We start from the raw sequence: 26,938 nt of genomic DNA, 5'->3' as shown, positions 1-26,938 counted from the left end.
TGGGGGCTGGGACACCTACAGATCTTTATTGTGGCTGGCTAGTTGGTGCCACAGGCCACTGCTTTTTAAAAATATTTTGATTGTCAGTCGCTGAGGACGAGGAAAATGGGTAAGTCACTTTGAGATGGACACCAAATGAGCACCTAGCATGAGTAGTTAAGAAACCATCAGCTGAGGCTGGGTGTGGTGGCTCACGCCTGTAATCCCAACACTTTGGGAGGCTGAGGCAGAGGGATCACTTGAGGCTAGGAGTTTGAGACCAGCCTGGGCAACATAGCAAGATCCGTTTCTACAAAAAATTAAAAAAAAAAAAAATAGCTGGGCATGGTGCTGTGTACCTGTAGTCCCAGCTACTCAGGAAGCTGAGGCGGGAGTTTGAGGCTGTAGTGAGCTGTGATCACACCACTGCACTTCAGCCTGGGTGACAAAGTGAAACCCTGTCTCAAAAAAAAAAAGAAACCATCACCTGAGGTGCCAAGTAGAAGGCAGAGCCATTGTTGGAAGGAGGCAAGGGGGTAGAAAATATCTTTTTTTTTTTTTGGAAAGTGAACATTACATGTATTTTTGAAGTAAAGAAAAAGCAAATAGGAAGCAAGGAGAGGTAGATATTCATATTCTACTTATTTTGATGAAAATTTAGGGATTTACTGGCAGATAACAGTAGTATATATAACTAAGGTCCTTGCATTGACATAACAGCCCTGAAAGTGGAGGCCTGTGGAGACTTCCAAGACTCAAGGGTTAGAGCTGAGTCTAAGGCGGGGCCAGCAAAGGCCAGAGATAGTACATATTTCAGGCTTTTGTGGGCCATACATTCTCTATTGTAACTACAGAGTTCTGCTGTTGCACAACAAAAGCAGACATGTATTGTATGCAAATGAACGCACCTGGTTGTGTTCCAATAAAACTTTATTTACAAAAAGCAGCTGCGGGCTAAATTGGGCCCATGGGCCACAGTTTGCCAAGCCCTGGTTTAAGGCAACATCTAGCCTGGAATTAACCTTATGTGTGAATATTATCTTTTTTGGAATTTTCAACATCCTTTACCTCATTCTAGTCCTAAGAAAGTCTGACCTGACAAAAATTACAAAAACGAGGCCACACCTCTTTTCCAGAGTGCTCAGTCCCACCATGAGCTGCCGCTAGACTCTATAGCACATTACTCTGCACAGTAGGAGGGGCTGAGCCCTGCGACAACAGGACTATTGAGCGGTCAGCTGGCAAGGGCGCAGGACAGCGCTCCATTTATTCCACTTCACAGAGAACAAAGACGCATTGCTGGACAATAGTCAATGAGAGGCAACTGTCTGCAGGCCCTCTGGGTTAGTTAGCTGGTAAGTTTTTAACTTGAGGTGTGAAAGTAAGAAAGGCCTGCCTGACCAAAAGTGGAGCTGTCTTCCCAGGATGGAATCCTGCCTCACCTGTCTTCCCAGAATGAACTACGATGACATTCTAAGCAGTTTGCTTTTACTGTAAAATCATCCCTAAAGCTGCATAAATTAGAATGAACTGGGATTTGTGACTTTAACTACATGGGTAGGCAAAACTCCCTCAGGTCTTTGAGGGTTTCCTACTTTGCTTCAGAAGTCTCTCTTGAATCTCCTCCTGCCCAGCACCCAATCTCTTGCCCATAACCCCTTAAGCTCTTCTCAAGCTCTGCTATCTGGTGGCCCACACCCTCCCTCTTCCTCTCCTTACTGGAGAACTTCCTGGTATAGATTTCTTCTTATGTCATTACCTCTAAACCCTGGTGGGTGCCAAGAGTGACTTTCCCCTTTCCGTGCTTCATTGGCTCTGAAGGGAAGAGGAGAAAGGAGGGGAGGACGGTAGGTGCTCAGATTCCAATCTTTCCTCCAGTGGGGGCTGTAGCCAATCCTTGAGGCCTCCCTGCCTCAAGTTTCATAGGGACACACAACTGCCACTGCAAGTATTAATTTTTTCCATTGTCAGTTTCATCATACCCCTCCTGTTAACATGACTATGATCCTATCTGTGAAATGATAGCCCCGGCCTATTGTGTTAAGAAATATTCGATTCTTTCCTACCTTTATTTACAATATAACGGCATTGAATCAACCATTAATGGGTCTATTACAGTGCTTCTTAAACTTGAGTGTACATTACAACCACCTGAAGGAGTGTTCAACCATGGAGTTCCAGGCCTCATCGCAGAGTTTCTGATTCAGTAGTTCTATAATGGAGCCTGAGAACTTGCATTTCTAACAAGTCTCCAGGTGAGGCTGCTGCTGCCAGTCTAAGGACCGTTTGCTCTATTAGAACTACTTGGGATGAATGGTAGTGCTTCTCGTGGAAGAAGGAGGAAGGGGTGTCTCAGTTGGTAATAAGTTGCATTCGAAATTCTGTACAACTGAATGCAACTCACCAGTATGTTAAAACACCAGGCTCGAGAACCACTGCTTTAAATTGTGTATTGAAAGGCGGGTATGGATTGTCTATCACAGAGGCAAAATACTATCAACTGGGCAGAATGCCAGCATTAGTATCATTAGTATCATTCTAATGCCAGCATTAGTATCATTCCTAAGAGTCAATCAGACCTTTTTGAAGTCCAACTCTTGAAAATTGTATATTTCGTTAAATAGAACTGGAATAATCATTTGCTCATTCCCTTATTTTTTCTGAAATATGTAATGACAGAGACTGATATTTCAGTGAAATGCAGATTATATTATTGAAGTTACTGGATAGGACCCTGTGTTTCAGTGAGACAACTTCCTATCATTTATCTGTCATAAATGCATAAAATCTCATTTCTTCAAAAGCACCAAGGAAATAAGTTATCAATAAATATTTGTTGAGTGAATAATGAATTTTCAACATTATAAAACTGAATATAATTCTTGCATAACCCTGTTGGCCAAGCAGGGAGAATGACATGGTCCTGGAAACTCCACGTTGCTGCGAAAAGGGTAACAAAACGGTAGGTTCAGAAGGAAGGGCGCAGTGGGGAGAGGTGTTACTTGTCAAGGAACTTCCAGCAGAGCCTCTGCTGCACCGGAATGTACAGCCAAAGGCTCAAATGGGGCCAAAATCCAGGCTGCACCCTGCTCACCTGCTCATCAAGCCACATGTCTGAGTATGGGGCTGCCACAATCCAAGGAAAGGGTAGGTTTGCTGAATCTTCTCAAAGACATCTGACGACTACTGGCAGCCCAGCTTACGTGTCTTGATTTTCTCCAGGAGTCATTAGTCATCAACCAGCCTGTCAACATTGGCGGGAGCATAGGGTAACTAATTTTTTCACATGGCACTGCATCTATGGGACTACATGGCAGACTTTCAAGTATTCTTTCTTGCCATTACCCCAACAGCAGAGGACTAGGATCTTCTTTTCTGAAAGCTAACTGTGAGCACTGCAGGACAGCTTTACTTCATGGATTCGTGGATCCTGAGAGGCATAAAAAATTATCCCCATTGGAATCCTACCCTATTTAACAACTGGAGCCTGACATCAATTTAATTTCATCTTTTTAGCCCAAGGAATGAAATAAAAAAAAATAATTGTGGGCTGGGTGTAGTGGCTCATGCCTGTAATCCTAGCACTCGGGGAGGCCAAGGCGGGAGAATCGCTTGTGGTCAGGGGTTCAAGACCAGCCTGAGCAAGAGCGAGACCCTGTCTCTACTAAAAATAGAAAAAATTAGCCAGATGTGGTGGAGCACCTGTAGTCTCAGGTACTCAGGAGGCTGAAGAAGGAGAATCGCTTGAGCCCAGGACGGTCGCAGTGAGTTGTGATGACACCACTGTACTCTAGCCAGGGCGACAGAGTGACACTGTGCTCAAAAAAAAAAAAAAAAGTAATTGTGAATTATTTTGCTGTTAGCACATTGTTTTTAGCACCCTGTGGTTATGTACGTCACAGAACTTAGTAGAGAACACTGTACGGATTTACTAAGCTGAGCCATTTCCCTCATCATAAGATCTCTGGAAACAGGTTGATTTTGTCAGTTCGGGTTGCTAGAATGAATTGCCATACACTGGGTAGATTAGAAACAACAGAAATGTATTTCTCTCTGTTCTAGAGGCTGGAAATCGAAGATCAGGGTGCTGGCATGGTCGGGTTCTGATGAGAGTCTTTTTCTGGGTTGCAAGACTGCTAACTTCTTGTTGTATCCTCTTGTGGTAGAAAGACAGCTAGCTGGCTCTCTAGGCTGTTCTTACAAGGGCACTAATCCCTCTCATCAGTGCCCCACCCTCATAGCCTAATTACGTCCCAGATCCCCTTCCTCCAAATACTATCGCATTGGGATTAGGGTTTCAACACAGGAATTTGGGGGAAGATACGTTCAGTCCATTGCAGGACTTATCATATTTTTGGTAGTCTCATTTTCCCCGGTACTTGATATAGTCCCTGTTACATAGCAGACACTCAGCAAATGTTTATTGAATAAATGAATAAGTAAACAACAATGATCTTATGCCATTCTTTCTTCAGTGACTTTTGGAAAATTAAGATTGTATATGCATGACCTCACAATGTTTATTACAGAAGATGAAAGAAGAATTAAATTTCTGATTTTCTTCCCTAAATGCTAGATCCAAATCAGTTCTCCATATCTTCAGATCTACAGATGTTTTATCATTTGGAATAAAAATTACTTGACCAATTTTTTTATGCCATCACTATCTGCTTCTTTCATTTGACTCTTTGTGTTTATTTTCCAAAAGGACTTTAAGATTATATTCTGGCAGGTTTTAGTTTCATTGCCTTTCTTAATATTTTGGGCATCTGCTCTGGCACTATTCATTAAAATATCCATTATATTGAACAATGGCTAGCCAATGGCAGTTTACCCAGGAACTAGGTTTCCCAGTCCTCACTGTATCAAGATGTGTCCATGTGACTAGTTCATACCAATAAAATGTGATATTAAATGTCTGCTACTTCTGGGCCAAGGATATGAAAAACAGATATTCCTCCTCCAAGTTCTTTCGTCCTTTTGCCAGCAAGTATATGGCAACAATGAGGCAATAGGTAGGGTTATTCTTATTTGTATCACAGAGTCTTTGGCACACTGAAGAACCATCTGGATCCCTTCTAAGAACAATGTTTTCAAATGTATAAAATAATAAAATCATAAAGGAAGCAAATTATATTGAACACAATTATGAAAACATCACGGTTCACTGGAACCTCAAACTCCTGGGCTCAAGCAATACTCTTGCCTTAGCCTCCTGAGTAGCTGGGATTACAGGTGTGTGCCACCACACCTGGCTAATTTATAAATTTTTTTGTAGAGATGGGGTCTTGCTATGTTGCCCAGGCTGGTCTGAACTCCAGGCCTCAAGCAATCCTCCTGCCTTGGTCTCCCAAAGTGCTGGGATTACAGGCATGCGCTACCACGGCAGGCCAGGATATTTTTTTTTTAAGAGACAGGGTCTTACTGTGTTGCCCAGGCTGGAGCGTAGTGGTTATTCACAGGCACCATCATGAACACTACAGCCCCAAACTCCTGGGCTCAAGTGATCCTCCTACCTCAGCCTTCCGAGCAGCTGGGATGATAGACGTATAACACCATGCCCAGCTAGGATTTTTTTATGCATTTTTGTCTTGGATCAAGTAACAGATCAACTAAAAGAGACCACCTTGTCGTCACAGAGTTTTTCAAAGAAGCTTTGTTATTATTGTATTTTATTTCTTTGTAATGTTCACTGGGACCAAACCTACATTATTTTTGCTCTATGGTTTTTTGGGTTTTTTCCTGTAAAACTAGCAACTGAGAAATCATAAAACCTTTGCCTTTCTAGGGTCGAACTCATACCATTGCTCCAGTCTATTACATCAATATGTTGATGTTGAAGAGGATAAGGGGTAAAATGAACATGATGAAAGCTCCTATCGACAACCCACAAATACTGACCTACCTACCCTTCAGAGAGACAGGTTATTTTCAAAGAAACCGGTAAGTGAGCACGTGATCTTCAGCTACAAGGGGAAAATCCAGACCTTTGGAACTCAACCACCATTCTCTGTATTCTATTCAAATGCAGGTACAATTCATGCTGTAAGTTTACATAGGTTAGAGTTGCCTGGTAATTTGAAGGCAACCATTCTAATTGCTTTACAAAATATTACCAAAGAGTGTTTTTTAACCTAACCTCAAACACATCCAGAAGGATGGAGTTTACAATCTCCTGCTCCAATGTTGCAAATTCTCAACCAAAAAGTAGTAGAAAAGACATAGTCTTTGAATTAAACTCTGAGTTAATTTTAACTTTGAGGCAAAGCCCTAGATTTAAAATTTATTAGCTGTTGGTTGAATTTTTTAATCCTGAAAAATGTTCTCTCATCAATAAAATGGAGATGACAATTACATTTCTTTGAGGATTGCTTGTGAATATTGAACAAAATGTGACTATCACAGTATAGGGCATATAAGTAGGTATTCAACAGATGTCATTTCCATTTACCTCCATTTCTGTCAACCCATCTCCCAATCCTTAATGCCAAAAATAATTCTATTTGCTCTTTGAATTGACCCTTTTTCACTTTTATTTCTTTCTTTCTTTATTTAATTTTTTTGAGACAAGTTCTTGCTATATCACCCAGGCTGGTCTTGAATTCTTGATCTCAAGAAATCCTCCTATCTCAGCCTCCTGAGTTGCTGGGAATACAGGTAGGAGTCACTGTGCCCAGTTAATTTTTTTTTTATTTTTAAGAGACTTCTTGCTATGTTGCCCAGGCTCTTTTTTTACTTTTCTTGAGAAGCAAGGAAAAGCTAATCACTTAATTTCTTCAAATATTTTAAAGTAACTTCCCTTATTATTTTTTGGCTTGAAGAGTCTCTCTCTCCCCCCGTCTCTTTCTCTCTCTCTCTCTCTTTCTCTCTTTCTCGCTCTCTCTCTAAATAAAAGTCATTTAAATAAGATCAGTTTTCTTAATTTTGTAACTGTTTTGTTTATTGTTGTTTACCTCTTAACCATTTCCAAGGCATGAGTTGATGATTTTCTGATTATTTTAAGGTTAACTTATCTGTTTGCTTGCTTCCACGGTTCATGTAATTTTTCCTTGGCTCACTTCTTTCACTCGTTTTCTTTTTTAAGTAACATTTACTAAAGCAGTAATACTTAATTGGAATGTCTTCTACGTTTTAACTTAGATGGAAAAGTTCTTCTAAATTAAAGAAACATAAACTGCAGCAAATTCACGATAAATTTGTTATGAGAATGTTCTACTATAATGCTGTAGTTGTTATAGGGACACTAAAAATTAAATCAACTTTATGATATAATGAAATATCATATTTCATTATTTTTATGATGCATACTTTTGCAAATTTTAACAACTCTGAAACAGATGTATCTAATAATTGATGAACACTATTAATAGGCAAGATTTTTTTCTCTTACTGGTACTAAAAAAATAGTGCTTCTTACATCTTGGCTTTTAGATTCAGTGAAATATGCTATAAACAATTCTTTATTGTACAACAATTCTTTAAAGTACAACATTTTGTTTCTATGGTAAATAAATAGATGCTGAACATGTAACTTAGATTTATTAGAAATAAGATAAAGTAGTTAAGAGAAGACTGAGTCCTTTTCATGAAAAAAAAAGAAAAAAATTTATGCTACACTGAAATCAGTTGCAGAAAGATTATATATGTGTATTCTCATTACATAATTTTTCACTAATTCATTATTAATAGAGAATTCTAATGCAGTTTTCTTTTTGAATGGCTATAGGATGGAGAATCAAACTGTTGGGCCACCAATAATGCTCGTAGAACATCCAAGGTAATGTTCAAGGTAAAATTATTATGATCCTGTGTAAGATCATATAACTTATACTGGAAAGGACAAGCCATTTCCAAAGATGTCTAGAGTTTTGCTCATGACCTGGATTTATCTTAAGACTCCCTGTAACTTTTTAGCCTAGGCTAAGGATTATTCCCCTCTCAGGTATTTTCTCCTGAAATCCCTTTAGTTTTATGAGGCAAGATCCAGGCATTTTCATAAACAGAGCATGACCAAATGTTTGGAGAAGCATAGAGGGTTCAGGTGTGGTATTGGTGATTTATTTTCTATCTTGATGAAAAATGTGCAGAATAACAGATTGAAATATGGCATCACAATTTATCTAGCTTTTCAAAATTCGATCACCTTCCTGATGGTAACACAGTTGCTTTTCTTTGGAAGGTGGGAGGGCATATGCCTTCCATGAAGGTAATTTATATGTTTATAACTGACTCAGCCAGTGAGAAAGATTATCGTGTCTAATTCTGCTTTCTTTTCCGCTCCTCTTGTTCTGTTGTATAGCCACCTGCAGTCCCAGCTACTCAGGAAGCTGAGGCAGGAGAATCACTGGAGCCCAGGAGTTTGAGGCTGCAGTGAGCTATGATGAAGCCACTGCATTCTAGCCTGGGTGACAGAGTGAGACCTTGTCTCAAAAAAATAAAAAAATACTATAGTTGCTGAGATCTAGAAGTATCTGTTAGCTTTGGAGTCATGTTTAAGCTAGATACCTTTTTTTGTTTGTTCATTTGTTTACCAGAAGTGTGAAAGTGATTATCATATATTTGAAGGAAATAATACTGTATTTGCTTAACTAGTGGAAGTGACTATATACATAGAAAGCAATTTATTCTATTTCTATTGGTAAATACATAATAATTTCATATAATAAAATTGAAAACTTATTGACAAAAAAATAAAAACTAAAAACAACATGTAAGGTTGATCTAATATTTCCTCTATTATTGGTGCATCTGTGGGTCAATACTGCTGAGGAAAGAGGGTGATCTTTAGAGCCAGACTGACTGTTGATAAATCTCAGCTCCTTGCTTAACAGCCATGTGACTTTGGCAAGATACTGCGCCTCTTCATGCTTCAATTTCCTTACTTTTAAAATTGGGACTATGTATTGGATGTTATATAGTCAGTTCTGCTATAATACAACATATATGTTCATAAAAATCATTGTACTATACAATAAAAACGACAGGGCTTATGGGGAAAATGGAGTGGGGGCATAACACTCAAAAACTTCACTGGTTAAAAATAAAAAAAAACCACAGGAACCTAATAAAAATGGTAGAGTTTTACATACATTAAATAGTTTTGAAATACATAAATACTACAATAAACACAATGTTTTTCTTTTTTTTCTATAAGGAAGATAAGGCAAGGAATAAAATATTTTATCTTAAAATATTTTATTTTAAGTTTACTTGAGGAAGTGAGTGTCAGAAGGGTTGTGGACTGTGAGCTGTTGTGAAGAGGTAGAGGGAGAGTTATCCGTAATTGATGGGTGTGAAATCAAGTAGCTGGTGGGTGTTCGAGGTGTTTATGTCTTTAAGTATTCCTACCCAGCCTCGGTCAGCGGGGTGCAGTTATTGTACTCCCTTAGTGTTTCTTGCAGACCAAACTGCATATAAGTTTATTCTGTCCTTGTCTTTTTGACTTCACACACTTGAAATACTTGCCTCTCTCGGTGTGGTAGCCAGCCTCCAATAGCCCAATGATCTCCACACCCTGGTATTCACACCCTTGTGTAGTTCCCTTCCACATCATACTGAGGGTTGGTCTGCGTGACAAATAAAATACAACAAAAGTGAAGATATGTCACTGCTGAGATTAGGTTATAAACGACTGCAGCTTCTGTCTTGGGCTCTCTCTCCTTCTCACGAGTCATTCACTCTGGGGGAAGCTGTCTACCATACCATGGGGACACTCAGGCATCCTATCGAGAGGTCCATGTAGTGAAGAATTGAGGTCTCCAGCCAACAGTCCATAAGCAACTAAAGCCTGCAAACAACCACATGAATGATCTCGGAGTGAATCCTGCAGAGTTCAGATGACCGCAGTTCCAGCTGACAGCTTGACCACAACTTCATGAGAGTCCCTAAGCCAGAACCACCCAGATGATCACTCCCAGATTCTTGACCCACAGAAGCTGAGAAATAATAAATATTTTGTTTTAGCTGCTAAATTTTGGGGACATTTGTTATGCAGAGATAGATAACCAATACACTTGATTTTCACTCATTTCCTATCTCACTGGCTGTTCTTCCTCTGTCTCCTTTACTAGCTCCTTCTCTTTTAACAAATCTCTAAATGTTGGGGATTCCTTACGGTTCAGTTCTGGGCTGTCTTCTCTTATCTCCCTATATTTTTCATGTTGTAATTTTAAATATCATCTTTTTGTTTTATCTTCAGGCTAGAATTCTCCACAAAACTGTACATCCACACATTCAACTTTATACTTTGCCTCTCCACTTAAAAGTTTCACACGCACATATCAAATCTAACATACTCAAAATGGAATTCCTGATTTCCTTCCCTTTTCCCAATCTGTTTCATTCTTTCCCTCCCTATCATTCTCTCCAATCTACCTGATTATTATAAGGATATCAAAATCTACCTACGCCAAAACCTAAGTAGCAACATTATTTTCTCATTTTCTTTAAACTCCTAATTTAATCCATCAGCAAGACCCGTCAATCTCATTTCCAAAATATGTTTGCAATTATCTACATTTTTCCTTTCTCATCATGATCATGTTATCTTCCCTAAACTACTAAAACAGCCTCCTAGCTGGTCTCCCTGTTCATTGTCAATCCATTTCTCACATAGCGACCTGAATGATCTTTTTCAAATATTAACAGATTATGTCATTCCACTGATTAAAACCTTTCAAAAACTTTCCATTGCAGTTGGTATGAAATACAAACCCCTTATATAGTTGAGAGGCTTTGCATGTCCCACCCCTGCCTATACCTTTACCCTTACCTTGAACCATCTCCCTCCTGATTCATTGTGCCCACTGCTACTCTTTCAGTTCCATAAATGACCAGCAATTTTCTGCCCCGAGGATTTTGTACAGGTCAGTCCCTCTACCTAGAATGCTCTTCCTTCTATTTTCCCTACTTTTTACCTTTCACGACTTCCCCTAAATCTCATATCCTGACGAGGGCTTTCCCTGCTAAAGCACCTTCTCTAACGTAGGTCTTCCTCTTTGACTCTGTCATTTCCTTATGGATATCAGACTTCCTAAGTATTGTGTCTGTTTATGTGCCTTCTGTCTCCCTCACAGAGGGGCAGCCTTCTCGTCAGCAGTGTCAGCTTTAAGCCTTTATCACTGCTCCATTCCAAGCACCTGGCTCCGTATCTGTCAATGGCACATCATTCATGCATATTTGTTGAATACATAAATGAATGATGACAGGTGAAATCCCATTCATTCTTTAAAGGCTACTTCTTCCCTCTTTCACCATTTGCATTTGCTCCCATGTAGCTGTCTTTTTGTGCCCTTCGTTTTGGGAGTTAATACCCTATCTTTGCTAGATTTTTGAGTCCCAACAGAGAAGCAGCAGTGATCTCTTGTCCTGTTTTGTAGTCCTATAATACCTAGAATATTATAGGTATTCGACAAATCAGTAGTTCTCAAACGTTAGTGTGTAGGCCTACCCCCATAGATTCTGCCTCAATAAGTGTGTAATGAGACTCTTTTAAAATAAACAACCCTGGTTATTCTCATGAGGTGGATCTTGCATTACACTTTGAGAAAAATCAGTATTAGGGCTTGACAATAACAATGGTAACTCCTTCTCTAGCCAGGCTTAATTTTTAGTTTTTTTTTTTCCAAAATAAGCAATCAGGCTGAAATTTCAGCACCCAAGACATCTGGAGAGCAAAAAGTTATTGCCCATACTCCATCCTCTATACTTTACTACCTCTGGATAGCACAATTGGTTGCAGCCCTTTGCTTGCATGGTTTCAGCCCTCTGTGAGATAAATTATTTAATTGTTTGGGTAAAACTAAGCATTTAGACTTTATAGGGGGCAGTCAGACATATATGTTTGCAACTGGTAACAGCTTTAAAAGAGGGAGGTGTTCTGTTGCTCGTATAACCTCTTTTAAGGAAGAAAAGATTTCAGGGGTGGAATCTAATCATAAGTCTGTTGCTTCATTTTAGGGGGTTTTTCTCTCTGGTTTTTTTTTTTTTTTTTTTTTTGAGACAGAGTCTCACTGTGTTGCCCGGGCTAGAGTGCCGTGGCGTCATCTTAGCTCACAGCAACCTCAAACTCCTGGGCTCAAGCAATCCTACTGCCTCAGCCTCCCGAGTAGCTGGGACTACAGGCATGCGCCACCATGCCCGGCTAATTTTTTCTATATATTTTTAGTTGGCCGATTAATTTCTTTCTAATTTTAGTAGAGGTGGGGTCTCGCTCTTGCTCAGGTTGGTCTCGAACTCTCAGAGCTCAAACAATCCGCCCACCTCGGCCTCCCAGAGAGCTAGGATTACAGGCGTGAGCCACCGCGCCCAGCCTTTCTCTCTGTTCTTTAGTGGTTACATTAAATAGGAAGCTGGCATGATTTGGGGGCAAAGATTTCTTATGAAAACTTTGAAAGAAATGTTCCATTTATTGTGATAAGCTTTCTGGAAAAGCACATTAATCATGGTAGGACTTAGTAAAAATAGTTAATAGTCACATTTTGAGATTTTGATTATCGTTTTCAAAATGGACAGATCAATATTAAGGAACAACACTGTAATACATAATTCTTAAATAAATAATTTTGGTAATTTTAAACCAACAAAATTAAATAAAATTAAAATTAAAAAAATTAAAATAAAATATTTTAAATAAAATAAAACATTCTACATCCTTAGTAGGTAAAAGAGGATAGATTACGTGGGGAATAAAACCCTAGTCAATTTGTGTTCACCAGTAGGAAATGAAATAGATTAGACTAGAGGAACTGTTTATTTCATTGGTTCAGATTTGGAAAAATGCCAGACCCTTTGGAAAACTGTACTCATAAATAGGACCTGCTTCTACTCAAAACTGTGACATGGAATTCAGAGTTCTTTGTGACTAATAGAAACTAACTCTGACTCACCCAGAAAAGAAATTTGCTGGAAGGGTATCAGCTAACTCAAAGTATCAATACATATTTTATTAATGTCACAACTAAAATTAAAAAAAAAAAGGAATCAATGCAAAGCCTAGGGAAGGATAGGAGCGAATGGAGGCCAAGCAACTGGAACTACAGCCAAACTACTGCCATGCCACCAGCACTCTAGTTAGGGAATCTTGGTTGGCTTCATTTCCTCTGTGAACTGCTTCTCACTACTACTGTCGGGGTCCCAATACCACTATTCTCAGGGAATGGGAAGAGTGAGACTCCAGATACTCACTTAGCTTCAGTTTCTCCAAATAGGAAATGAGTTCAGATGTTATTCAGCCTAAAAAGACAAACAAACTAAACTAAACCAAACTAGTAGAGTGAGGGAGCTTGTCTTAGTAGTCTAGACTTCCAACTTCATTCTTACTCCTATATTCTTGTCCTTGTTCTTTCAAATATCTAGTCTTCTCCAATTCTCTCTTTCAATTATTTCAAACCAAAACAAACACAGTACTTCTCAGGAAAGAGTTTTATAAACATATTCATGATAAACTGTCAGTGACCTATAAATTAAAATTAGTTTAATGATTTATTAGGTGTAAAATATTATCTTAGCATTCTTTTTGTATCTTATTAGCAAGGTTGGTCATTTGTTTACAATTTATGTTTCTTCTAGGGATCATTTTTTATTTTTATTTTTTTTGGAAACAGAGTCTTACTCTGTTGCCCAGGCTGGAGTACGGTGGCATGATCATAGCTCATTGCAGCCTCCAACTCCTGGGCTCAATTGATCCTCCCACCTCAGCCTCCAGAGTAGCTGGGACTACAGGTGCACATCACCATGCCTGGCTAATATTTAAAAAATTTTCTGTAGAGAGAGGGTCTTGCTATGTTGCCCAGGCTGGTCTTGAACTCTTGGCCTTAAGCTATCCTCCTGCCTGAGCCTCCCAAAGTGTTGGGATTACTGGCATAAGCCACCTTGCCTGGCCAATATTCTATTTTTATGCAATGTCCATTTGTTACATAGGCTCTTGATTTTTTTCCTATGCTCTTTTCAATGTTATTTGTATTTTAATAGGAAACAATTTTCATTACAAAGTATGGATCAGTAATGGTGGAATTTCAGGTTTTGAGAATAAGACAATACGTTGTGCATAAAACATCATTCAAATTCAAAAACCTCCAACTTTAGAGACTGGTAAAAGAAAGTTATCACATATCAAATGGACGTAGTTCAAAAGAAGTCTGGATCATTTCCGTTTATTAAAAGGTTTGTTCCAATGTGTCTCCTCCTTTGTTATTACCTCAAGTTATTTGAAATCACAGTCATATTATCTTAGAAAGATGATTTCATTTTCAACGCATTTGCAATAGAATTGCAGAGGAAGGTTTAAGATAATATCCTAGCCCGCAAGACACTCCAGTTATATTTTGGTGTGCTTTGAATAAATGGATAAGAGCTATTAGCCCTGAAGGATTCCCCCCCAAAACATGCAGGATAGCAGGGTTGTATTGAGCCATTAATGGTTAGTTTTTTTCTTTTAATATAGTTCACTTACTCACCAAGTATTTACTGAGCATCTACTAAATGCTTGGGACCTATCAGTGCACAATATGGGCCAAAGATTCCTGCTTCCACATCCTGAAGGTGGTAATGGGGTGAGGGGCAGACTGCACAATAAAAGAAAACCTAGGATTCACTCCATGAAAATGAGGTACTTTTCCTAGTTGAGCTGTAAATCGGATTGAGGAGAGAATGTCCTAAGCACAGTGTTAAATTCACAGCCAGGACCCAGTACTAGATCTAACTGACTGACAGAAGACTGGTTTGCTAATTACAACTTTTAAATTCTTCAAGGTAGTTAACGTCCCTAAACATCAAAGTAATAACACTTTTAGGCCTTAAGGAAGGTGCAGCTCAGATCAGTATTAATAGAAAATGTGCTAAGGCTCTTATTTGAAATTCTGTTCAAATCAAATGTGATTTATAATTTTGGCGGACCAAGCTATGTAGGTCTGTTGTGTTCCTGGGCCGGCATGAAATCTTTGTTGCAGGCTGAAAGCTTAACTACTTCTGTTCTTTATTTTTATGCTTATGCCAACGTTCCGCTGACGCGCTTAAGTGGAACTGCTTTAACAACGTCTCAAGGGAAGCAGCTTCCTATGGCGCAAACCTCCCAGACAGCCTAAGCGGCTTCCGACTGCTGCGGCGTGAACTCTGAGTCGATCAGAGGCCACTCAGGAAAGGGATTCAGACAGGGGCAATCTTTCAACCAAGTGCGTTTGGCACATTTAACAGCAAAGCAAAAGCGACATTTCCTAGTCTGCAGCTAGGCGTCCAAGAGGAAGAAATGCAGCGCTTCCGGCGGAGGGAGCCGCGAGTCTACGATCACTGTTGCCTCTTGCCTTCAGTGTCGTTTCCTCACTGTGAGATTCTTTTTATTTTTGTCCTGGTTTGAGCCGGCCCCACAGAAAAAATGTCCCAGACGAGCTAACTGCCGTAAAAAGTAGGGACGATGATGAGGTCTAGAGTGTCCCCTCAAAACCAGGCAAAACCCAAACCGCGGCCAGGATAACTTAAGGCCAAGCAAAACACCTGCCCCGCTTTCTACCGCCACCCGGGCCTAGGGGGTCGCTACTGGCGGGAGGGCGGAGCCGCTAATCTTCGCGCGAGACCCACCACGAGACTTCCCAGAAAGCCTCAGGCAACATCTTAATAGCGGCCAGGGAGCCGGTCTAGGGCGGAAGGGTGGGCGGGGCTTGCCCAGATATTTAGCGGCACTGAGGCCCCGCCCCTATCGGAAGTGACGGAGAGGAGCTAGCGCGTCGAAGGTACCTCTATGGTTTTCCTCTCGTTCTCGAGTCGGGAAATGGCCGCTGTGTAGTTACAACGGAGATAAGTCCTGGGAACCGTGTTTGGTGTGTCAGGTAGGCCTTACGTCTCGTTCAAATTACTTAAAGGGCAGTGAATACCGAGGACGGGCCAATATTGTTGACTCTTTTGTGGGTGGTGACGGGTTGGTAGCGATAGGAAGAACCCAGGAAACCCTCCGCCGTTATTTATGTGATTTTCCGTCAGCTTCCCTCAGGTTTTCGAGGCACTGCGGACCGATAAGGTGGGGGGTTGGGGTGAGCAGTGCGAACGGTGTGCGCGCGCGGTTGCGAACCTGGCTCGAGACCCAGAGACCGCGCGGCCTCCCGTGCGCGTGCGCATATCTCCCTCTTCAACCCTTCCCCCATTCCTTCGGTCCGGACCCCTGCGCGCGCCCGAGTGAACGCTCCGCGCACGCGCGCTTGTTCCTTTCTCTTTTCCCCGCCCACGGCGCCCGCTGCCGCCAGAGGTGCAACTTGTGTCCGCCTCTCATTGGCTGGTGGCGCTACCTTTCTTCCCGGCCGTTTTGGGGCTTTGATAAAATAACTGTGACCTGCAGCAAAGTGCATTGGGTAGGTCGACCTCTTTTCGCGTCGTCTTTAAGCCTTATACCCTTTAAATCCTAAACAAGCTTCAGAGTACCCGTCGGTTTTCGCCTCATTTTTGTTACTCGGTTTTGGGATCCTGTTATGTCCCTCGTAACTGGCCCTGGCACCCGCCTTCGGACCTTGGTGTTGCAGGAATGTTTTTTTTCTCCAGGGTTGATGATCTTGGTCCCTTTGGCAACCCACTGTTTTGAAGCGAACGCGCACTCCCGATTATAGTTGTTGGTGCCCAGTGAGTGTTGACTGGCATAAAAATCGAGTTTTAGCCCATGGCCTAAGAGTGGCCCTGCCACCCCGGGGCTGAAGTGCTCGATTACTACGAGCGAAGCCATGTATTTTGAGCAAGTAATTTAGCTCATTAAGTTGTGTGAGAAATGTTGCATCCATGATAGGTAGACAGCTGGTGGGATAAATGGGATGAGAATGGTGAATTGAGGTTACGAACTTTGCCTTCATTTTAAATCTATAAATTGACTTGATTTATCTCTTTAGAATGCAGCAGCAACAGTACCAGCACTACTTTCTACATGAAACTTTTTTTTACAGTGTCTTAAAATTGGAAAAAATTAAGACTAAAGTTGAAAGCAAATGTGGCTAACACTAATGAAAAAAGATTTAAGTACTCAGACTGGTATCCTGTTGCAGCAGTCTTTTAAATTTTTTGGTATTAAAAAGCAAAACAATTTCTTGTTCCTCGTGTGAATTCTCATTCCATTTTGACTCTAGTTGTTGGAAAGGTTAGGCTACTGTTTAGACAATAAAGAACCTTTACATAGGAAAAACTGCTACAAGTTTATTTGCGTTTTTATGTGATCCTAAACAATTCAAGGTAAATAATTTGATGGGAGGAATTGTGTGTTTAAAGTAGCTCATGCTAATCAACCTAAAGCCTATCTACTGATGGCTTGTAGCATCTTGTTTTAAGAATTTCCCACTTTCACCGTTACATGGTGATAAACACCAGAATCTCCCTTAATTTAGATAATCAAAATGGTAGCAAAGGAGATGTTAGCTCGAGCCCATTCTTGACTTTGAAGAACAATAGTATTTTAGGACTTGGTGACAGATCTGTAAAAAGTACTACCCACTAGTAGGCTCAGGTCTAGTTGAATTTATTAAACAACTTTTGTGGACAGCAAGCTGTATTAGGTTAACTGTGTGATGAGAAGACTTGTAGAAATGGAGAAAGTTTTCTCAGTTCTTCTAGAGCTTAGATTAGGGAGTTCAGAAACTACAGTCACTGTGTAATTTACAGTGATTTGTTATTTAACAAGTAAGTAGATAAGGGAATCAAGAGTACCAACATCTCTGGGTAGTAAGTATAAATATTTAGATTATACTTGTAGGATATGAATTTATTTAAACCAGGGAGTGGTACAACCTGGTCTAGAATGCAGATATTCTGATTCTCAGTTCCTGCTCCTTTTAGCAAAAACAACTGGACTAAGAACGTTTTGTGACTAAACTGTTCTTTTTTTTTTTTAAAGCTTTTAATTATGGAAATTTTCAAGCACAAAAGTAGAATAGTGTAGTGAGCTCCTGCCATGTTCTCATCATCTAGATTTAATTACTAGCGATGTACCAATCTTGTTTAATAATATTATTATTATTGTTTTTATTTTAAGAAATGGAGTTTCACTATGTTGCCCAGGTTGAACTCGAACTCTTGGGCCCAAGTGATCCTCCGGCCTTAGCCTCCTCAGTAGGCTACAGGTGTGTGCCACTGGCCTGGCTTTCGTAGAGTATTTTAAAGCAGAATTTCAGACATTTTAATAAGTATTTCTGGAAAGACTTTTATATAATGCTGATTAATGCTGTATCAGAGTAACATTACATGCAAGAATCATTTGAAGTGAACTTAGACTGCCACAAACAAGGTTTACCAATAATAAGCATCAGCTAGGATGCTAGGTTGCATGTCATGTGTCAAACATTAAGCTGTTTACATTCATCAGTTCACATAACCTGTAAGTACCATCAGTAGCCTTATTTTACATATGTAGAAATTAAAGCTGAACTTGTCCAGTGTTGGGCAGCTACTTAACGGTTGACCCAGGACTTGAATCTAGTCTACTGGAATAATAGTCATGAGCTATTGTTTTTAGAATTTTAAAAACTGCGAATAACAGTAATTTGTTAACAACAGTTTGGGGATCAAACTCTTTGAGTCTGCTAAAATGAAGCCTTGGCTCAAGTATGCTTGAAGTGGTAACCTAAAAGAATCCATTTTGGGCCAGACATGGTAGCTCATGTCTGTAATCCAAGCATTTTGGGAGGCCTGGGCAGTGGGATCACTTGAGGCCAGGAGTTTGAGAGCAGCCTGGGCAACATAGTGAGACCCTTTCTCTGAAAATAATTTAGAAAACAATTTAGCCGGGCATGGTGGTGGGTGCCTGTCATCCTAGCTACTTGGAAGGCTGAGCCAGGAGGATCACTTGAGTCCAAGAGTCAGTGAGCTATGATATGATCGATCGTGCCACTGCACTCCAGCCTGGGTAACAGAGCAAGACCCCGTGTCTTTAAAAAGGAAAAATCCATTTTAGGTGGCTTTATCTCGAATATTTTGTTGAGCTTGGTTTCTTTGCTTTGATCAATTGTTTTCTAGCTGGTCGTTATGTATTATTCCATAAAAAATAGTATCCATTAAGATATTTTACAACTTTATATAAAAAAATAAAGCCTGATTTATTTTATCATGTGTTCCTTGTTGGTTGGTGAATCGACTGCATAAAGGTATGTAAGAGGCAATTTATTCCCTATTTAGAAGTGGAATCTGTTAGTAAGTGATCTTGGTTGTGATAAAGGGAAGATTAATTTGGCATTTTTGAATTCCATGTTTGGGTTTTGGCCCTGTCAGGTATATTTTGGGGCGTTGGAAGACAGCACAGGAGTTGGAATTAGGAAATTTCAGTCAAATTTTGGATGAAACATTTACACTTTATGGACATGAAAAGGGCAAGCACATTCTCTTGTTTTCTTCTTCATACTTGGCTCTTCTCCCATATGCTTAATCCCAAACCTAGGGGCACTATTGATTTTTCTTTTCCTCTCTGCTTCACACCACCAGCAATCTATGTATAAGCAAGTCATGTTGACCGTACTTACAAACCAGATCCTGTATTTGCCTTTTTTCCCCCATTGCTGTTTATCTTCTGTATCAGCCATCTTAAACTGTAAATCAGATGGTGTGACTCCCATGAGCAAATCCTTCCTGGATTTCCCGTTAGAGTTAGAGTAAAATCCGGACTTCTTTTTCTGGCATACTTACTGTGGTCCATTCTGTCTGCTTTTGCTTCATCTCATACTCTCAGCTCCTTGATCACAGTGCCTCAACCTTCTTACTCACTGGTCTTTGTGTCCTGAACTTGCTAAGCTTGTGTCCTCCACCTAGAATGCTCTTCCCTCTGTGGATCTTTGCAGTGTTCCTTGTCTTTAGGCAAATGTTACCTCCTTAAAGAGGGCCCAAGGACCCACCTAAGTAGTCCCCCTCCCTGCCTTCTCCTAACACATCAACTTGTCCTTTTTCCTCCCTGTCCAGTGTGGTATTTGTCAATATTTGGTGTTTTCTTGTTTTCTGTCTTCCCCTCATTGGAAGCTCCAAGAGAGTAGGGAACTTAATGTCTTTCCTGAAATGCTGTATTCCCAACACTAGAATAATAGTGCCTGGCATGTAAGGCACTTAGTAAATTCAGCTTAATTCTGAAAGCTTAGAGTTCTCTTCATTTTAAAATGAGATTAATATGTAGCTCATGAGATTATCAGGGTCAAGTGAGATGATTTTATTTTTTATTATTTTTTTTGAAACATAGCCTCACTCTTGCCAAAGCTGGAGGGCAATGGCGTAATCATGGCTCGCTACAACCTTGCACTCCCTTGCACACGTGGTTCTCTTGCCTCAGCCTCCTGAATAGTTAGGACTACAGGTGTGAGCCACCATGCCTGGCTAACATTTAAAATTTTTTGTAGAGATGGGGTCTCGCTATGTTGCCCAGGCTAGTATCCAACTCCTGGCCTCAAGTGATCCTCTTGCCTCAGTCTCCCAAAGTGCTGGGATTACAGGCGTTAGTTGCTGTGCAGCACAGTTTTTGGCACATCGTTAGATGTTTATTTACTATTAATATTTGTTGCTAATATCTGTTCTAGATGGTTTTTGGAGGGCAAGGACCTCTTACTTAGTCATGTCTCCTGTAATACCTAGCATAGTGCTTTATACATAGAGTTTCCTTTATTAAAAAAAATTAGCTGAGCTGATCATAGTCTTTGATACCAACTAACATGTGTCACATTTTACATATCATTAGAGTTCTCTTGGCGTGGATACTTGAATGTATTTATAGATTGTGAATAAGAATATATACCCGTTGCTCTAACAGCCTACGTTTCTTTCCTCTTCCCTAAGTTTTTCATTTCTAGTGTATATTTTCATGGAACTTCAAAACATCATGACTTGGAGTAAAGAGATTTGGCAGTTGATTATTCTCTGGATATATAGAAATTAAAATTAGCCTTTTGGAATTTTTAAGGGGAAGTGTTAGCTAAAATGAGCCTTGTATCATTTCCAGCAGTGAATCAGTAGTAGTGACTTCTAGGTCAGAATAAAGTTTCATAACAGTGCACCAGTTTAGAAGATTGGCATTTTTTTCTCTGCCCACTTGGGGGTTTTGATATTTTAAAAACTAAACTTGGATGCTCTTTAAAAATCCTTTTGTTTCTGTACCCTAGACTACTTGGCTTTTTTTTTTTTTTTTGCTACTTTTTATTGTGTTTCCCTTATTACTAGGTGCTATTCCTCTTTCTAACCTGAACCTCAAGTCTTATTTATTTATTTATTTATTATTTTTTGAGACAAAGTCTCACTCTGTTGCCTTGGGTAGAGTGCCAGTGGCATCATCGCAGCTCACCACAGCCTCAAACTCCTGGGCTCAAGCGATCTCCTTGCCTCAGCCTCTTGGAGTAGCTGGGACTACAGGCGCATGCTGGGGCTAATTTTCCTGTTTTTTAGTAGCGATGGGATCTCACTCTTGTTCACGCTGGTCTTGAACTCCTGAGCTCAAGCAGTCCTCCTGCCTTGGCCTCCCAGCTCAAGTCTTTTTTAATCTCCCCAGTTGTAGGGCCATGGGTATTTAGGGGACACTGTTCTTTATTCACCAGTTTAATCTTAGCATTTCTTCTTTCTGTTTCCAATCTTACTGCATTTTTTAAAATTAGATCTTTTGGTAAGATTCATAGATTTTGATTTTAATGTATGTTTTTTCATTTAAACTTGTTGATGAATTCTTTGAGAGCTGGCATATATTAATTTTGTATTCTTTAGTTTCTACTCTCCTGATGGTTTTTGTTGCACATAATTGATAATCAGTGAATATTATTCATGAGGCTAACCTTTTTGCTATTGCTATTTAATATTGTGCAAAATTTAAATTTGCATAGTAATAATAAGTTGACTTTCCATAGGTATTTGTTTCATTGCTGACCTTTTATTTGAATGTACATGTCTCAAAATGCTTTTGGGCACAGAGTTTAGAGTTAACTGTGAATTTTTAAAAATCAGTTTTAAATGAAACTAAATTATATGAAAGGATGTGCCAAGAGAGAATAAGTAGCAGAGCATTAAAGTGAACTGTCATATTTTAGGTGTTATAAACTAGAGCATTACAAATATGTTAACTACAGTATACATATTTTCTTTTCTTTTTTTTTTGAGATGGGATCTCACTGTGTTCCCCGTGCTGGAGTGCGATGGGTATTTACAGGCATGATTATTGCGCACACTGCAGCCTTGAACTCCTGGGCTCAAAACAATACTCCCACCTCAGACTCCCAAATAGTTGGAACTTGAGGCTTGAGCCATGGGGCCTGGCCACATGATATGTTTTGATTATACTGAAGCGGCATTATGTTAGCTATTACTTTGGAATTTGCTGATGGAATGACACGTATCTTCTGTTTTTGCTTTTTTTTTTTTTTTCCTCTGGAGACAGAGTCTCACTCTGTTGCCCGGGCTAGAATGAGTGCCGTGGTGCCAGCCTAGGTCACAGCAACCTCAAACTCCTGGGCTCAAGCAATCCTACTGCCTCAGCCTCCCGAGTAGCTGGGACTACAGGCATGTGCCACCATGCCCGGCTAATTTTTTTCTATATATATATTTTTAGTTGTCCAGATAATTTCTTTCTATTTTTTAGTAGAGACGGAGTCTCACTCTTGCTCAGGCTGGTCTCGAACTCCTGACCTTGAGCGATCCACCCGCCTCGGCCTCCCAGAGTGCTAGGATTACAGGTGTGAGCCACCGCGCCCGGCTATCTTATGTTTTATAAAGCCCAAATTGCTGAAATTAGAATTCAGGAATTAAAAAGTTAAGATACTGTCAGTTTCGTGATGCACTACTGCATTGTGATTAAAAAGAAAAGTTGAGTTTTAGCTTTTATGGTTAAAAGTTTACTATTTTCTAAAGCAGTTACCCCTTCCTTGAAATCGTAAGTGCCTTGAATAGCTTCATTGCTTGCCCAATATATACATTGTAAACAGTGGATATTTAATTTACCATGAATCAAATTCATATTTTTTATCTTTGCTAGGAATTTGAATTTAGAGTTTAATTTCTCAGAACGTTCTCTTCAGGAAGACTCTTACAGTGTCTCAAAGACTTCACTTCTTGATCCTGCATAAACCCAAGGTAAATGGCATTCATTTTTCTAGCTTTCAGTTTGTACTTAATTTGAGAAAATGTGACTACTGAAATGATGATTGAGTTGGGATGATTAAAAGTGATGTGTTCTGAAGCTTTTTTTTTTGTTTGTTTATTGGTGTCCAGTGTGAAGTAAGTCATGTGTTAAGTTTTAGGAAAAGAATTCTTTTTATTTTTCCTGCTTTTAGGTTGTATATCTGCTTCTACTTCTATAAACGCATCTACCAAAAGCTTAGGACATACACAAAGCTATTTAAAAATAAAACAAAAAACCCTGCTACTTAACCCATCTTCCCTAATGTAAATAAGAGGAGTTTCATAACTTAATTTTTTCCCCCTACCTTGGTGTTAAGGTAATTCAAACTGAGTGCTTTTTATGTGCCAAACGTTATATTAAATGAATTACATGTATCAATGCATTCAGTCCTCTATAATTCTGTGTAAGTAGGTACCGTCAGCTTTCTTCATTTTATAGTTGTGGAAACTGAGGCTCAGAGACATGAAGGAATTTGCCCAGTGTCACACAACCAAGGAAGTTTCTTAGCTTGGATTTGAATCCAGGTATTCTAAATGCAGAGGCCATATTCTTAGCCTCTTTTTTCCAAGTATATTTTTGCAGGAGGGCAGAAAAAACATATCCAAATTTATTTTGGATTGCTAACTATTTGATAGGTATGCTTTCTTACCACGCATTTTGAAGTTTCAGGTGTGGCTATTAAAAAACAAAGCAAAACTCAAACCTTTATCGTGCTGCTTTAAAAAGTATCCAAGTTCTGGGAAATGCAGTCATTCAACAGTTATTTATTAAATACCTGTTGGGCTCATATGCTGCATCCTGGGGACTGGAAAAGCCTACCAAATTCCTGATTCACTTAATAGAAATTGTCATCCAAAAAGCCTCAAGAACTAAGAACAGAGATTCTAGAGATGTATGCATAGCACAGTACCTTTAGCTCTTAATAAATCGGAAGTGTTTCTTTTACTTACTGATTAATACAATGAAAATGAATTTTGCCTTATTGCTGGGATTGCAAATCGTTTGCAGCTCTGGTTTCTTATTTCTTATAGTGTGTCTAATTATCTCAGAGTGGGATAAATATCAATTTATTGGGTTAAATCTGATCATAATGAATATAAATTACATATTTATGTTCTTTAAAAAGTTTGGGAGGGGCAGTATTTTGAAATCAAATAGCAATAGAGTGTCACAATTCCCAATTCTAGATACCTTATTTTACAGACTGTAAATGTGAGTTTTACTAATTTCATTATGTTGTCAAATAAAATGACAAAATTTGCTAAACCAAATTTGTCTTGTGTTCTACCAGGTATCAGCTCCCTGTGTTAATGCTAAACTTACTTCATATGTGTGGTGGAATTCTTACTCTACCTTTTTGAACCCTGAACCTATATTTTACTTCTGTCTTTGTGTATTTCTTGCTCACTTGGGATTGAGAAGAAGAGTAAGAGTAGAAGACAAAGGTGATAGTCTGTCTATTAGAGGATAGTTATGTTTTATTTTGAAATAAATATTTATCTCAAACATCTTGAATTTGTTATGTATGTTCTTTGAGGAGGAAATATGCAGACATTATCATTGCCTTTTCTGATAAGATTCAACTCATCTTATCACTAAATACTATTTTATTATACTGAACAAAGTCTAAGTAGGTAAAATAAGTGCCTTCAAAGATATTTGGTTGCAGGAGATGTGATTTAAATGTATGAGAATTGCAGGCTGTTAGTAGTAAGTTGATTTTTATGGAAATGATTACTTACTCTGAGTGAGTGAGTAGAAATTTGGAAATAGTTGTGTATAGTAAAAATTAGCTTGGGAAGGCTAAGACTGTATAGTCTCACAAATCATTGAAAAGTTGAAAATGTGACATTTGGGATGTACATGCAGTGATTTGCTATACTTGTATATATTTTTTTAATTCTGTGAAGAGTAGGTCTGATAAATCAGTTCTAATAGTTACCGATTTCTGTACCCAATGAGGTCTGATTGTAGCATTAGATACCACGTAGTGTTTGGAAAAGTTAAAATACTGGTGCCCAGGTTTTGTTATTTTCTGTAGTTCTAACATCTCTTTTTTGCAGTAATCTCTCCAATTTCTTTATCTTTTATCCTTTTTTATCTTCTTACCAGAAAGCTACAGGGTGAACTAGGCATTATCACATAAGTCCACTCTTATTCTGAAGTCAGGACTACTGAGAGCAGAGCCATGGCTCCAGCTATTCAGAGACTTAGTTGACCTTTATTCTACTAGGAGACTATTCAGTACCACTCCAGGCAGTATTGTGTATATGGAGTGGTCAACTTAGCCCCATTTCAAGGTTATAAAGCACTATGATGACAGTCTGGTAGGTTTATTTTTCTTTAGTACTGTGCCACTTATATTGTCTTTATTTCAGGTTCCTTATCTGTAATACTCTAATACCGTTTATCTTTTTTACAGGAGAGGTAGGCATTTGTATTGGGCATGGAATAGCATCTAACATGCTGCTGCAGTCTGCTATCATTGTTCTTTCTGGCTTCTGCAGCTGCTGCCTTTTTGGATTGAGGCACATAGGTGGGGGAGTCCATAGAAATCTTCTGTTATGTCTTCAGCATAAAATACCTGAAAACAGTTGTAGTCAGGGATAATTGACTTGTTTTCTAAATGCTCATTTGAAAGAGTGATAATGATGAATAATATCCTTTGAGAAACTTTAAAAATTCAATTTGTATCTGAAAATAAGTAAATATGAAACTTCTTCAGTCATTCTGATTTTAACCTTTTTTGCTCTTTCATTTGACTAGGAGAAGGGAAATGGGTCGCTCCAATTCTAGATCACATTCTTCAAGATCAAAGTCGAGATCACAGTCTAGTTCTCGATCAAGATCAAGATCACATTCTAGAAAGAAGCGATACAGGTGAATTAATGTGCTTTTAAATTCTTTTAGTAATGGTAATATCAGCTAATATTTGTTGAGTGTCTAATATATACAGACACAGTGCTAAACCCATTAATATATTTTATTCTCAAACAACCCTGTGAAATGGGCCCAGTATGGTGGTTCAGGCCTGTAATCCCTGCACTTTGGGAGGCTGATACTCGGAGGATTACTTGAGGCCATAAATTTGAGACCAGCCTGGGCAATGTAGGGAGACCCTGTCTCTGCAAAGAAATTTAAAAAATTAACTGGGTACCTGTAGTCCTAGCTACTCAGGAGGCTGATGTGGGAAGATCGTTTGAGGAGTTCAAGGCTGCAGTGAGCTGTGATCATGCCATTGCATTCCAACCTGGGCAACAGTGAGTCTCTGACACTGTCTCAAAAACAAAACAAAAAAACCTCAATCCTGTGAGATGGATCTATTATCCTTATTTTAAGAGTTGGAGAATTGAGAATTGTCCAAGTTACAATCTAGTAAATAGCAGAGCATGGATTGAAATAGTCTGACTCTAGATCTCAAATTTTTCTGTACCATGCTAAAATATGGTGGATTTTGTTGTATATATAATGTCAAGAGATAAATTGGAGAATATAAGAATTACTTGATCCTCATTAGTATAGTGGTAAGACAAAATTATTTGACAGTAAACGATCTCTGCATATTTAATAGTTTCTCACTTTTGACTCTGATTCTTTGAATTCTAACAAAAGAATAATTTTTTTATTTAAAATGATTAACCGGTCATTTTTCTTCAAATATTGATACATACTTAGCATAGAAAATAGAAACCAGAAGTTGAAAATGAAAGAGACTAATCTCATTAAGAATTATTAATTAGCCAGGCGTGGTGGTGCATGCCTGTATGAAGTCCCAGCTACTCAGAAGGCTGAGGCAAGAGGATCACTGGAGCCCAGGAGTTTGAGGCTGCAGTGAGCTATGATCCCACCACTGTGTTCCAGCCTGGG

At 39.2% G+C, this 26,938-nt stretch overlaps 1 protein-coding gene and 1 pseudogene across 5 annotated transcripts in view; one reads left to right on the top strand and one right to left on the bottom strand.

Moving 5' to 3' along the window:
• Positions 1-16,681, bottom strand: part of LOC105827161 — a 27,612-nt pseudogene extending 10,931 nt beyond the window's left edge.
• The window catches only part of BCLAF1 (BCL2-associated transcription factor 1), a 32,650-nt gene continuing 21,359 nt past the window's right edge, over positions 15,648-26,938 (top strand). For all 5 annotated transcript variants that reach the window (XR_001138349.1, XR_001138350.1, XR_001138351.1 and 2 more), the window contains exons 1-3: positions 15,648-15,800; positions 22,925-23,022; positions 25,838-25,951. Coding sequence is in view for 2 of the 5 variants with exons in the window: in XM_012665223.1 (XP_012520677.1) it covers positions 25,848-25,951 (104 nt within the window). In the remaining 3 variants the exon portion in view is untranslated. The remainder of the gene's footprint in view (positions 15,801-22,924; positions 23,023-25,837; positions 25,952-26,938) is intronic.

The sequence above is a fragment of the Propithecus coquereli genome, unplaced genomic scaffold (genome assembly GCF_000956105.1).
Source record: "Propithecus coquereli isolate 6110/MARCELLA unplaced genomic scaffold, Pcoq_1.0 Scaffold98, whole genome shotgun sequence".
Taxonomy (NCBI): Eukaryota; Metazoa; Chordata; class Mammalia; order Primates; family Indriidae; genus Propithecus; species Propithecus coquereli.
The sequence above is the reverse complement of the archived record's forward strand: the minus strand, read 5'-3'. Positions and strand labels throughout refer to the sequence as shown.